This window comes from Eptatretus burgeri, chromosome 5 (genome assembly GCF_056783735.1).
Source record: "Eptatretus burgeri isolate ZD-2024b chromosome 5, Ebu_testis_v1, whole genome shotgun sequence".
Lineage (NCBI taxonomy): Eukaryota > Metazoa > Chordata > Myxini > Myxiniformes > Myxinidae > Eptatretus > Eptatretus burgeri.
Genome location: NC_140965.1, coordinates 97,475,598 through 97,490,303, shown reverse-complemented (window position 1 = coordinate 97,490,303; position 14,706 = coordinate 97,475,598). Strand labels below are relative to the sequence as shown.

At 42.3% G+C, this 14,706-nt stretch overlaps 1 protein-coding gene across 17 annotated transcripts in view; it reads left to right on the top strand.

Annotated features, from left to right (window-relative positions):
• AHI1 (Abelson helper integration site 1) overlaps positions 1 to 14,706 on the top strand; it is a 245,127-nt gene that overhangs the window by 16,249 nt on the left and 214,172 nt on the right. For 16 of the 17 annotated variants that reach the window (XR_015058634.1, XM_085883040.1, XM_085883032.1 and 13 more), the window contains exons 6-13: positions 5,338 to 5,522; positions 5,634 to 5,896; positions 6,028 to 6,259; positions 8,316 to 8,475; positions 11,112 to 11,192; positions 11,583 to 11,768; positions 13,656 to 13,802; positions 13,883 to 14,015. Coding sequence is in view for 16 of the 17 variants with exons in the window: in XM_085883040.1 (XP_085739166.1) it covers positions 5,338 to 5,522; positions 5,634 to 5,896; positions 6,028 to 6,259; positions 8,316 to 8,475; positions 11,112 to 11,192; positions 11,583 to 11,768; positions 13,656 to 13,802; positions 13,883 to 14,015 (1,387 nt within the window). In the remaining variant the exon portion in view is untranslated. The remainder of the gene's footprint in view (positions 1 to 5,337; positions 5,523 to 5,633; positions 5,897 to 6,027; positions 6,260 to 8,315; positions 8,476 to 11,111; positions 11,193 to 11,582; positions 11,769 to 13,655; positions 13,803 to 13,882; positions 14,016 to 14,706) is intronic. The other variant, XM_085883035.1, reaches the window with a different exon arrangement.

Sequence of the window (14,706 nt, the reverse complement as noted above, 5' to 3'; positions counted from 1 at the left end):
TCATACTTGAGAAGCGTTGTCCTACATGACATATGTGGAAGTGCAGGAAAGGAAGAATGGCGGAGGGTAATCCGATCAGCACGAATGATTGATCATCTTTAATGGCGAGGTACGAATGAACAGATTGTTGATAGAGCTATATTGTACAGCGATTCTGGGGTTGTACCCAGTGCTAGCCTTAAAACCATAACATTACCTTACGGAGGTACAAACACACGCAGTCATGTAGGTTTCAACGTACGAAGACGAAGAAGATTTATTGCACATGCATAGTATTATATACACACAGGCATACTGGTCACATGACAATCACAGCGCTTCATATTGGCTGGTTTCATTAATTATTGAAGGCACACACATATCGTATATGTCAACACCCCCACTTGCTCTCACATTATTATCTCCTTCAACTCAAATCATCATTAAAAAAACAAATATCATAAATGACATCATGTAGTGACGTCTCAACTTGAACATACATGGTTAGTCTCCAAACATAAACTTTGCAAATTTACTTAACTCAAATTTCGTTACAGGTTTTGTCATTGCATCTGCTACCATCTGTTCTGTTTGGCAATACTCAAGACTTATTTTAAAAATTATTTACAATTGATCTTACAAAGTGATACTTTATGTCAACATGCTTACATCTCTGTCTGCTTACAGGATTCTTTGCTAATGCTATTGCTCCTTGGTTATCCTCATAGATCTTAGGTGGTGCATACTGACACCCATCAATACTTTCTAGTCGTTGAACTAGGTACAGACACTCTTGTGTGGTTGTGGCTAACGCCATATATTCTGCCTCACATGTGGACAGTGCAATAGCTGGCTGCTTTTTGGTTTTACATGAAACCCAAGGACCATTCTCATTTAGGCGAACACAATAACCGGTTGTACTACATCTGTCAGTTACATCAGCTGCCCAATCTGCATCACTATATGCCCGTAGCCCCAGTCCCTCATTGTCACATTTCCTGTAACACAACACTTTGTCAATTGTGCCTTTTAGATATCTTAGTACATGTTTCACAGTAGTCCACTGCTCTTCTGTTGGTTCACTAAAATACTGTGACAATTTACTCACTACAAAACTTAGATTGGGTCGAGTACATGTAGTTCGATGGATGACGCTACCAACTTCATCTGTGTATTTTCTGGCATCACTCATTATTTCTGCACCATCAGTGTAATTCAACTTTTGTTCAGAAGGTGTCGCTCTAGGTTTACAATCTTGCACGTCAAACCTCTCTAGCATATTTTCTCCACATACCTCTTCTGTGACATTTTCACACATTCATCACACTGGTCAAAATCAATACCAAGAAAATGTTTCAGTCTACCTAAGTCTTTCATCTGAAATTTTGCTGTGAGCATCTCTTTCACAACCTTCAGTGCTTCTTCATCACTGGCAGCAATAACCTAGTCGTCAACCCATATTATGACAATCACTTTCTCATTCTCTGTTTTCCTTGTGTAAACACAATGATCAGCTGGGTTTTGCACAAACTCATTTTCACTCAGATACTTGTGCAACATTTTGTTCCAGTTTCTGCCCAACTGTTTTAATCCATATAGTGACTTTTCTAGCTTGTACACTAACTTTTCATTTGTACTAGATTTCACCTCATCACCCTCTGGTTGTTCCATGTAAATCTCACAATCTATTGGTGCATGCAGGTAGGCAGTTTTGACATCCATCTGATGTAAAATCAGGTTCTCCTGTGCTGCTTTTTGCATTAACACTAACACTAGTCAAGTTAGCAGTAGGAGAAAATGTCGTCTCATTGTCTACACCCATCTTTTGACTGTATCCTTTAGTTACATACCGTGCCTTATACTTGTCGGATCCATCAACATTGCTTTTAATCGCATGTACCCATCTACCCCCCACTGCACACTTACTCTCAGGTAAGCTGGTCAGAGTAAATGTGTCATTTTCTCTCGGCGATTGCATTTCCTCATCCATCGCACTGACCCATTCCTTCGAGTTAGTTGAGGTTACAGCTTATCTGAAGGTTAGAGGTACATTACACGTCAATCTGTAACAATAGTCTATGTTAGTCAGTGCCTGATCATCACTATCCACATCACATACATAGTCTCTTAAATACTCTGGTCTCTTCCTCACTCTAGAAGGGTACCGTGTAGACTCCTGTTTGGTCTCACCAGTCTGTGCTTGGATGTTAATCTCAGGCCCAGTAGTCACTGGAACCTCGCCCTGAGTACATCCTGGACTCACATAAGTAGTATCTTGCCTGGTCTTGCTAGCCCTATTCTGCACTCCTAAGTCATCGTCATCATCATCAACAGGCATCTTATCAGTCTGTGTCTGCTGCTCTACCATTGTTTTGGACACAAACTTCACCAGTATGTGCTTTTCACCTTCCTATTGTCAGGATAGTAGACCATGTAGGCTGGGCTATTCTTGTCGTACCCGACAAAGATACCTTTCTCACACCTTGAGTCGAGCTTGCTTTTGTCCTGCTTATAGGCATAACACACTTTCCCAAACTTCTGCATCCTAGACATGTTAGGCCGTCTTCCTGTCAACATTTGGTAAGGCATCTGTTTTGTGCGATTGCCAAAAACATCTGTTCCTCACTACAACTGCTGTTTGCACTGCATGGGTCCATAAGACCTTTGGCAATTCGCTCTCTATTAGCATACACACAGCCATGTCGACCAGGGTTCGCCAATTTCACTCAGCAGTACCATTCTAGTGTGGTGAGTACGGTGCTGAGGTCTCATGTTAATACCATTACTGCTGAGTAGTGCTTGGTATAGTAATCTTTTCCTGTGAATTCTGTCCCATTATCAGACCTGATACATTTAATCTTCCCGTATGGGGCTGCGTCAGCAAGAAACTTCTATGTTGCTTGCACTGTGTCACTCTTGTGTTTTAGAAAGTACACAAACACTGCACTGGAATCATCATCATCAGTGAAAGATAATGCAAACCTATACCCGTCTCTGGACTCTGGGTCTATTGGTCCCGCTAGATCTGTATGTACCAACTCGAGAGTGCTTTGGCTCTCGCATCAGGCTTCCTGTTCCTCGTTTGGATAAACTTTCCCTGAATACAAACTTCACATGTAGGGTAGACTTGTCTATTTTGCCCTTGATATTCATACCATCAACAACATTCTGTAATTTTTGAACATCATCGTAATTACAGTGCCCTAGAATCTCATGCTATGTCTGCATATCATAACAACCCATACATTGGTCATCACATTCATCATTCACTGTGTGCAAGTAGTATAGCCTATTATGTTCATGAATGTAGAATTGGGTACCGTCTCTGTGTTGTAGGACGTCCTTCCCTTCCTTGAAGATCACGGTCGCTTTGCTGGCAGTCGCTGCTTTCACGGAGAAGATTTCCTACGGGTATGAGGGGATATACAATGCCTGTCTCAGCATCGTGTTGAGGTGTCGCCCTCTGCTGTCAATCAAGCACACCTCCGTGTCTCCTCTGCGCTCCGTGACCCCGTTGCTCCTTGTGCCATCAGCCAACTCCACGCAGTGTGTCTCAGCCTGGAACCTGTCGTCGAACTTCTTGAACTTTGCTGTATCCGTGATGATATGCGAAGTCGCTCCCGTGTCCACCATCAGATCTTTTCCATTGATACTGCGCCCTGGCTGGATCTCGCTCGTCCGGAATGCAGATGTGTTGCTCGTCTCCTCAGAAACGCCTCGTGCGTCGTCTCGCCGCTGTCTCCGTCTGCAAGTTGCGTCCCGATCTGTGGTGCTTTTACACTGGCTACACCACTGTTTCCGTTGACATGCTCTGGCTTTGTGTCCTTTCAGGCCACATCTGAGGCACACTATGTCCACACTCTCGGCTCCCCGATCACTTGCACTTGTCATAGCGGGTTTCGCCGTCGACTGCACTCGGGCCTTCATGACGTTGTCATCGGAAGCTGTTGCACGCATCTTCTCAGTGTCCTCGTAGCTCCATAGCTTCGTTTTAAACTCGGAAAAAGGCACTGTCTCATCACTTTGAGTGACATGAATGGCGAATGGTTTGAATGATTCTGGCAGTCCCTTCAAAACCATTGCTCCTAACAGTCCATCACTCAATATCTCACCAGCATTTCTCAATGCTGTGTTTGCTGTCTTTACGCGTATGATGTAATCAGTCACACTTTCACTGCTCGACTTTTGTCATGAAGACAGTTCTGTATACAGGTTAATTATACGTGGCTTCCCTTTACCTGCATAGTAATCCCTCCGAATCTTTAGAGCTTCCCGCCCATTGTCCGTTGCTTCTCGCATTACCAGCGACAAACTTTTATCATTAAGAAACTGTATTAGTTCCGCATATGACTCGGCATTTTTGTCCTCATCTGCTTCCACCACGTCTTCGTCGGTAGGCTCATTTAAAATAGTGTCCTTTAACTTTTGCAACTGAAGATAGCCAAAGAATTTCGTCTCCCATAGTTCATAGTTCTTTTCATCTCCGTCAAAGACGAGGCGAGACCAACGGCCACTCGAACTTTCCGTCCTCATGGTGCTAGCATGCTACTCTCACCAGAGACACGTGGTATGTTGCGATATTTCTCTTGGTGGCAAACTATCTCTGGGTAACTCTGGGCCCATAACCTGTTGATAGAGCTCCATTGTACAGCGATTCTGGTGTTGTGCCCAGTGCTAGCCTTAAAACCTTAAAACTACCTTACTGAGGACCAAACACATGCAGTCATGCAGGTTTCAACGTAGGAATAAGAAGAAGATTTATTGCACATGCGCAGTAGTATATATACACAGGTATACTGGTCACATGATAATCACAGCGCTTCATATTGGCTGGTTTCATTAATTATTGAGAGCACACACATATTATATATGTCAACATAGATGGTCAATTGAGACGAATAAAAGGAGTTGATTTTCGTGGTGAGTCGAACAGATGCACCGAAGGACGAGAATAAACCTGCGGGGTTGAGGGAAAGACGTACGGGATGAAAAAGGGGTTATTGAATTGAGGTTTGTTGAAGCAGATTATTGGTGGATTGATAAAAGGCAGAGGGGGGATTGTTGGAATGCACCGTTGGTGGATTAAGTAGAAAGATTGAAAGTAGCAGAGGGAGGGGGGGAAGATATCACACCAGATATTTCCCCGCTAAACTCTTGGACAGGGGCAGAGATCTACCTACCACATAAACAATGAAATAACTCGTTCTTGGGAATCCTATGTGTGCATGTATGTTTTCCTCCAGGGTACATTTCCAAAACCGTCACAATATCAACGGTGTTTCACATATACTGAAGCTCGGATGTGGCGTTTGATAGGTGAAGACGAATTCATACTTAGTAGTCTTTTTCTGATTACAGGCCACTGACAAGAGGCACCTATTACATGGAGCTGAGAAGGAATGTGTTCTACCTGCTGTGGTCAAAGCAAAGAAAAAAGCAAATAAAGGAAAAGATGGTGGCAGAGCCTCAAGCCTGAAAAGCACGAAGAAAGATGAACTAAAGGGAGAAAGCATTTTGGATGATACCACATTATTGAGAGACAGGTACTTTATTTTCATTGTTTATAAGAATTATCATCTACAGTTTCAATACTCTGCATGTCAGCAGTCAAGTGAATGTTATGATTAGTAAATCTGCTTCATTGCTTCTGGCAGGTCCATGAAGCTTTCAGAGCTCCAATGTACTGATGCAAATGTAGATGAGAGGGGATTGGTAAAAGGCAAGACTGAGGTCACTGGTGACAGCACTGCAGAAGGTGATGGTAGAACCAAGGTAGAGAAGATGAACAAAGTGAACTACTCTTCATGGAGACTCGAGCCCCTTAGCTCTCAGCTACACATTCAATCATTGTCTGAAGACGGAGCGAATGCTGTTGTGAAGGCTCAAAAAATACGAAAAAAGAAGAAAGCTGTGAAAGGTAGATCACAAAAAGTGTATTTGGAGTAATGGGACTGAATTTAGCATTTCTTGATTCGACTTAAAATATACTTGTGATGAAACTTTATTTTACTTTTCATTGTTGCCTTTAAATTGGTTGTTCCATTCCAGCAGCCGATGGCCATTCTATAGAAAACGATGATGCCATTGGCCCTGCTCGTGCAGAGCCTGCAAAGCAGACTGATGCGGTGCCCAATTGTAAGTTTGAGGAGGATCATCAAGTGTTGATTGTGTGTGTCCACCGTGCTGATGCTTTACGGACTGACCCTGCTCATTCATTGCCCGTTGTACGAGTGCATGTTGTGGATGAGCTGACAGGGCGCCATGTACTCAAGGAGCACAGGTCTGCCATATTGCCGGGCTATAACTGGTTCTGTATACAGTCTCACGCTCAGCCAAATAATATCTATAAAAGGTTTTAAACTACTGATATTAATGCTGATGTGAAAGTCTTCATAAATTGTCACCAACTTAAAATAATTACTGACCATATAGATCAATATCTTACCTTCACTTGGTTTGCATTTGAGGAATAACATGAAGTCGCAAATGACACAAAGCTTGAAAGTAAGGTAGGTAAATGGCAGAGAGGGGTGGGGTGTATTGAGGTGGGGAGGGTATTGATCAGATTCAGGAAAGTCGAGATATTTTCAAAGATCAGGCAAAAGATTGACAGGTGCAGTTTAATATTAAGAAATATAAGGTGTTGGGGATTACATGATTAACAATTAACAACAATGAAAATGAGGATTACATGATGTAAAGTGCAGTGTTGGAGCATGTCACACAGGCGAAGGATCTGGGAATGGTAATATACAGAAGGTAAACAGATTAGGTCTGCAACCTGACACGGATTTGTTTGCTAACAGGGTTTTAAGTTGTATTTGTCGGATTATAAATGAAAAGAGGTAGTATTAACATTTTATTTAGTAAAGCCCCATCTAGAATATTCTGTGCAGTTGTTGTCACAACATCTGAGGAAGGACATCACTGCCGTAGAGAGGATACAGCATAGACCTACTAGAATGATTTTGTGCCCAGTTAGACTAAGCTATGAGGAGTGGCTGAAGGAGCCAGGGCTTTATACATTAGAAAAGAGGTGGTTACAAAGGGATATGATGAGATGTTTAAGATAATGAATATAAAATAACTGCAGAAGAGTTTTTTTTTATCAGAATAGACAGTGACAGGACACAACTTGAGAGTAAATAAGAGGAGTATAAGGATAGCAGGCAGGGGTCTTTCACTCAAAGAATAGTTGATGCATGGAATGGTCTTTCTGGAAAGTAGTGGCAGCAGAATGAGTAGTTACGTTTAAACTGGAATTAGATAGGCACCTAGAAATATTGGAGATAGAAGGGTACAAGGATATTGGTAGGATTGGCAGGTAGAGTATGGATAAGTGGTTGTATACAGTGCATGTGTTGTGATTGTGATGTCACTGAAAGGGTCTCATCCCTCATGTCTGTGTGAGGGTCTGCCTTCACACCCCCTCCCTCAAAATAAATGATCTATTTATCTTACTATCATGTATGTATGTATGTATGTATGTATGTATGTATGTGTATGTACCTATGTATGTAGCCAAAATAGGGCCCCCTGGTGGTGTGTGTGCTTGCCCAGAAGTGCATGGGAAACTGAAGCTGGAATTCAATTGTAATGATAAAGTATATGTGCACACAAAATAATTTAATTTGAAACTAAATAATGCAACTATCATGTATGTATGTATGTATGTATGTATGTATGTATGTATGTATGTATTTGTATGTACCTATGTATGTATGTATGTGTGTATGTATGAATGACATGACACAGGTATGTAGCCAAAATAGGGCCCCCTGGTGGTGTGTGTGCTTGTCCAGAAGTGCATGGAAAACTGAAGCTGGAATTCAATTGTAATGATAAAGTATATGTGCACACAAAATAATTTAATTTGAAACTAAATAATGCAACTATCACAGAACATCGTTATATGATCTGTTTGAGAATAAATAGTACTTAAGTGTTTTTACTGCCCATAGTGGACTGGCCCTTCAGCTGGTAGTGATAATAAAAATACCTCAGTAGCTTTAGTCTGATGGAGATGATTAAGTGTGAGGCAAGCAAGTGGAGCTCCCCCTTCCCTCATATGCCACCTCTCCCTTCCCCTATTGAGATTGGGTCTGTAGCCTGACACGGATTTGTTTGGTTTGGTGTTGGTGTAGCGCAGGCATGATTGGCCGAATGGCCTTCCCCTGCATCAAATTTGTTATTCTTAAATTGTTATTCCTTGTTATTCTTAGAAGGTGTTTAGGACTTGTGTATCAGGTGCTAAATATTAAATAACCAAAATATTAATGGGAAGGCAAGATTTAAAATCAGTGTTCACCTTGTCATTGAAACTTTCTCCCTCACAGTCCGGATGTACCTTTGCATACGATGATCACCTGTCCATATGACTTCCGACAAGCGAGGAGTTTGCGACCAGAATGGGAGGAACAGTTGATATTTTCAGAGAGGTTTGGCCGGTTCATAGAGGCAGCCCATGGTGGCCCACGTACACTGATCTTCTTTGAGGTTTGTATTCAGGTGCAAAGTGCAAAATATTCCTTGACGAGAGATAAAAATAATATCCGGGTGACAGTTGTCTTTAGTATTTTGTTTCATCATATGCCAGCATACTCAAATAATATGACCCCTCAAAGGATTCTGTTTGCACGCATCATAACAGACTTTAAAAGCAATCCCTTCCAGTACAAACAGTATTGTCATCTAACAAACATATACCTCAGCACAACCAGCAAGAAGAAGAAAAAGATGAAGAGCCACTCCTTTCATGTCTTCAGACGCATAAGGCTGCTGAGGTCGTTTTTCCTTGGCTCGGGGGCACAATCCTGGACGGCTCGCCGCTCCGACGCAGTACAGTATACTCGAATGGCTCATTCTTCCCAGTAAAATGGTATTCATTTTGCCAACCTTGGAAGGATGACAGGCTGAGACGACCCACCTGGTGTTATTTTAATGGCACGACAGCGAGTGCTCAAACTCAGGACCCTAAAGTCTTAAGTCAGCCACCTTAACCCTTAAGCCAACACCAGGCTTTTCAACTAGCAAGCCATTTACTTTTTTTTTCATCTCCATCCACTTGCTTGTCTCACCCAATTACATCAATGGGAATAGCGACACTGTGCTTAGCCACCAATGACTGATGCACTCCAGTTTTCAGAGCACTGTATTGCTGCTCCATCACCACCATTTAGCTCAATTGTCACCGCACGAAACGATATCAATTGTGACGCACATCTATCTCACTCAAGGATACGAAATATCATCCACATTGGCAGAAGACTATCGATTGTATTCATAACTGAATATCAACATCATTGATTAAGGCTCTTTACATGCTTTTTCTTTTCAAAAGCATGCATGGTTGTTGTCATTATAGTTCTTATAGGTAGTTGAATATGTTCAGTTCCAAATGACTGGAAAGGATCAGGCTTGTTAGATTCCTGCCACCACACTCTTTACAGCATCACCAACATTTGTCTGGATGCCTCCCTTTTTTTTTTCTTGGAGCAGACTGATTATAGCAGAACGATCGATGTTCCAAAACATGCTTGTTATTCCCACGATCTACGTCACTATCTACACTTCTCTTTTGTGTGAAATGAAATCCTCTTCCTCACTCAGCAAATGTCATGAGGCCTATTTACTCTGCCTTGAACCAATAAAATCACCTTTAAATCACTTTATATCTCCAAAACATCATTCTTCATGATTCCTTTTAAATCACTTTACATCTTCAAGATGCCATTGGATCTAACATACTATTATGATGAAAACTAGAGACGAGTTAATAGAACACCTTACATTGTGCAGTCTTGAGAAAAAGGACATGACAACGGTCTTTTTTAATCTCTTGTTTTGCGATATTCTCCAACATTGAGAGCACGAGCGACACATTTGATAGGTCGAGATGGTGTAAATGGCATAATATTTTGTCCAAGTACTGCAAAACTGGAGATTTTTGGAAGTGTCAAGAAGGCAATTTATGTTGTACAGTATTAAAGTATGCCTGATGTTGGCTTCATGGTTAGGGTGGTGGGCTTGGGATCCAAGGTTGAATTAATACCAGGTGGGGTTGACTCTAAATGTCATCCTAACGAGGTCAGCAAAATGAGTGCCAGTTTGCTGGTATACTGTGTCGGAGTGCCAACCCATCCAGGATTGTGCCCAATAGCCCAGGAGACTGCTTAAGCAGCACCAATGCTCTGCACAGAGTGTGGTCCCAATGGACGTTTGGATGGATGGAGTATTGAAGTATATAATTATACTGAAATAAAATTAAGGTTTTAATGGCTGGATAAAAAAAACATGTTTCTCGGAAGTTTACTGCTGTTGATGCAGCATATTTTACACCGCCCTAATTAACATGTAAGCTCACATCTCAATTTATCGCATGAAGCATGAAATTGGCAGCCATAAATGTACTTTTCATGAATAAACAAATAGCTGATACTCTCATTCCCCCGCCTTTTGGGTGGTATGAGGAATATATCTGTGCAATATGAGAGCTAAATCTTGAACGGTTTTGGGAATATGACGTATACAAGCCAAGTTACTGAGGTTGTTGCCATGGCAACATAATTCAGCAAATCACATCCGTGATCGAATCAGGTTGAGATAATGTCATGAGGAATATATATATATATATATATATATATATATATATATATATATATATATATATATATATATATATATATATGCAATATGAAAGCTAAATGGTCAACTGATTTTGAATATCATGCACACAAAATTCCATGGACGGATGATCGGTCGGACGGAACTCATTTTAATGTCCCCGTAGAAGGGGCAGGCTATTATCATTTTATCTAAAAGGAGTACCTCATATTGAAGATGTTATGACATCTCCAGCTGTCTTGAGTTTCCTAATATGGAACTTCAATGCAGGAGGAGGCCATTAGGCCGATCAAAGCTGGTGCTCTGCTCTCTCCTTTTTAATATCTGAGCATCAAGCAAGTAAGCAGCACACACCATTTTTGGAGTCTTTGATATGACTGGAGACCAGGGTTCAAACTGCCAATCTCCGAGACTCAAAGTCGATGCTCTAACCATTATGCTACGAAGTCTGATATTCTTGCAAGAAGCCTAATAATTCTTCCAAATGAGTGTAACCTTTCTCATCGCAGATCATGGAGAGCAACAGAAAACAGAATCCAAATGAGCATGAGGAAATGGGAAAACATGCATTGGCTTGGGCATTCTTGAAGGTAACAAAAGCGATAAACTTGTGTGATTGTGCCAACCACCCCTAAATCATCATATGTTCCATTTCCTTCATTATCATCATCCCTTAATTTACATATAGCGATGGTCCCAAATGATATCACCACATTTTATGTCATTTCCTGACTATTCCAAGGAGCATAAGATGGGTGTTTTTTTTTACAACTTAGCATCAATGTGATCGTTATTGAAATCTAGTGCAAGTAATGAAAGTCCAATCTTCGCTTTTCTACTTGTGTATATTGCATTATGGACAATGGAGAATCGAGGCACAATGAAAAAATTAACGTAGGAGGTGATTGAACCTGATTTGTTTTTCATCACATTCGCTTGCTCTCTACTCCATGTTTGGCCACCACATTGTCTTGCGCTAGCTGGAGGGAGCCAATGGAACCTTGAATGTGGGAAACAAGGTGCGCCTGCAGTTGTTTGCACCATCAGTTCTCCGTCGTATCTCATCCAACATGCTGCATGTGTTTGAGTGGTACAGTCGCATTGGCCGCCAACGTTACCCCTCCACGCTGTATGTCACAGTGATTGCTGGCCAACCTCCCCAGCAGGTAGGTCCCACAGTGATCAGAGAATATTCGTTCCATCCACTTTTGGTGGTGGAGGTATGTTATGCTTTCACCCCTGTTTGGCTATCTGTCTGTCTACTTGTTTGTTTGTCTGTCTATGAGCATGATATCTCAAAAAGTTATGGATGGATGGATGGATTTGGACGAAACTTGGTGGACAAGTTGGTTGTGTGACAAGGATAAATTGATTCAAATTAGGTGAAGATCCAAATCTGGAAACAAGATTAAAAATTATTTTAAAGTGATTCTTCACTTTTGAGAGATGGGGCTAAAAACGATACGAGGTCCGTCTAAAAAGTAACGGGACTGACTTCACAGAAATTTTATTCCAAAAAATATATTGAAATCACAGCTTGTCCCCTTCAAAATAGTTTCCCTCCAGTCTCACACACTTGTCCATCCTCTTCTTCCACGCTTCGATGCACCCCCAGAAGGCTTCTTCTGGAATCCTCCGGAGCTCCATCGTCAAGGCCCTTTTGATGGCCTCCACATCAGGAAATCGGGTCCTCTTGATCACCCCCTTGAGCTTGGGGAATTGGAAAAAATCACAAGGGGCCAAGTCTGGCGAATACGGGGGTTGCTCCATAGTTGGCACGTTCCTCTCCGCCAGAAGCTGTCAGATGCTCAGGGCACTGTGAGCAGGGGCGTTGTCATGGTGGAGCACCCAGGCGTTGTTCTCCCACAGATCCCTCCCTCCTCCTGTCCCGGACTGATCTCATGAGGCACTGGAGGATCTCCTTGTACACCTATTGATTCACTGTTTGATCCTGTGGTAGAAACTCGAAGTGGACGATGCCCTTGATGTCAAAAAATGCGATGAGCATCACCTTGACCTTCGACTTCGACATCCTTGCTTTCTCTTTGGTCTTGGTGATGCCGGCTTTTTCCAATGACGACTGCTGTTTGGTCTCGGGATTGTATTCAAATATCCACGATTCATCGCCAGTAATGACTCTCCCGAGCAGGTCTGGATCGTCCTCGAGGCTCTCGATAATGTCTTGACAGACAGTGACTCTTTGCTGTTTCTGGTCCTTGGACAGGAGCTTGGGGACCATCTTTGCGCACACCTTGCGCATTTCGAGATTTTCAGTGATGATGCTCCAGACAGTGTCCTTGTCGATGGAAAGTTCCTCAGCAATAATCCGCACTGTAAGTCGATGATTTGCGCGCACCATCTGCTTCACACGCTCGATGTTGTTCACCGTTCTGCTCGTTGAAGGTCTTCTAGACCTTGGATCGTCTTCAACCTCCTCCCATCCCTCTTTGAACCTCTTGTGCCATTCAAATGCACGTGTACGTGACATCGTTTCTTCCCCTTCAACTTGCTGCAGCATTGCGAAGGATTCGGAAGGTGTTTTGCCAAGCTTGGCAAGAAACTTCAGATTGGCTCTCTGCTCACGACATAGCGCGATGAATCAGACTAGACAACGTGTAAAGCACGACCTGTAAAAAAAATCACACAATGAGCGTAGTCAACCATCACCAATCATATACATTGCTGGAATGTTGTGAAAGACTGTGACACAACCCGTTCATTCAAGTTGTGTAAGTGGAGCACACAGCAGGCTCAGTCCCGTTACTTTTTAGACAGACCTCGTATAATGCACGATTTTTTAAACAGCTGTGGACGGGTGAGGAAAAAACCTGGTGAATGAGTTGGATAGGTGACAAGAACAAGCCAAATAATTTTGGTTAAGGTCGGAATCCACATCTTGCCTATAAGTGGGATACTAAACATAAACTGTTCAGCCTGGTGGAGATATACACTCCACCAAGTGTCGTTCTAGATATATATGTACTAAGGATCACGGTCAGTTTGTGTTTTGGTGTCTTACCCCCTACAAATCTGCTTCTGTGGTTTTTCTTCAGGTGCAGGCCACCATTTGCCCATTATCACATACGTTAATGTCTCAAGGAGAATTGAAGGATCCAGAAACTCAGCAAGTTGAGAATTCTCATTCCTCGCTTACCAATGTGTCTGGTCAGACTCAGAAGTGGAGTCGGTTGCCTGGACAGGTATTTTCAGAAATATATTTTTGTACTGTGCTTTAATTCACCATCACTCCATTTATCACCACGTATGCCTCATGTCCTAGGCATGTCAAATCCCCAACAAACTGCTGCTCTCTCTGCCCGCGGGTTCGGCTGGCTGCTTCCGCATCGCATTTTCCCATGATGGGCAGTTGCTTGCAGTGGCATGTGCACACCGAGATATACACCCCATTCGTTGTAAGCTTCCATGCACAACTTTTCAACCATGTTGTTTCCCCAGACATGCATGAACTGTTGTTGTTCTGTTTTAACTTCCAAAAAAGAGCTTACTTGGTTCCTGTTAATATTGTACAGAAAATGAATTGCAATTGCTTGAGAAGGCAAGAATCTTTCCACTTTAGTTTGACTGTTATACTGTAAAACCCCGGTTCATGTTGGGGATGCATTCCTGAAAAGTGCGACAAATATCGAAATGACGAAAATCAAAGCAGTTTTTCTCATCTATCTATAATTCCAGCAATCTCTGTGTGTGTATGTGTGTATGTGTGTGTGTGACCGCTGTTTCTCGACAACCACTGGTCCGATCTAATTGAAACTTGCCAGGTATATTGCTGGGGACCTGAGTATGTGCCTTTTCAAGGTTTGATATTAATCGGACAAGTGCTTCCCAAGTTATGGCCATTTATTTACCAACCAATGACAGGACACATTGCTGCGTAGGCGTGGCCGATGCGCCATTTAGTTACCAATCACAGGACATTTTGCTGCGTAGGCGTGGCTGTTGGGGAAGAGATCCTCAGCCGCGTTCCCCATTACGGGTTACAACGTACGGACTTCCGGATAGTGATGACTTAATGTATTCTAATAATTTTTCGATTTCTTATACACATTTATAGATAAACACAATGCCCCAATCCAGTCGTCGTTT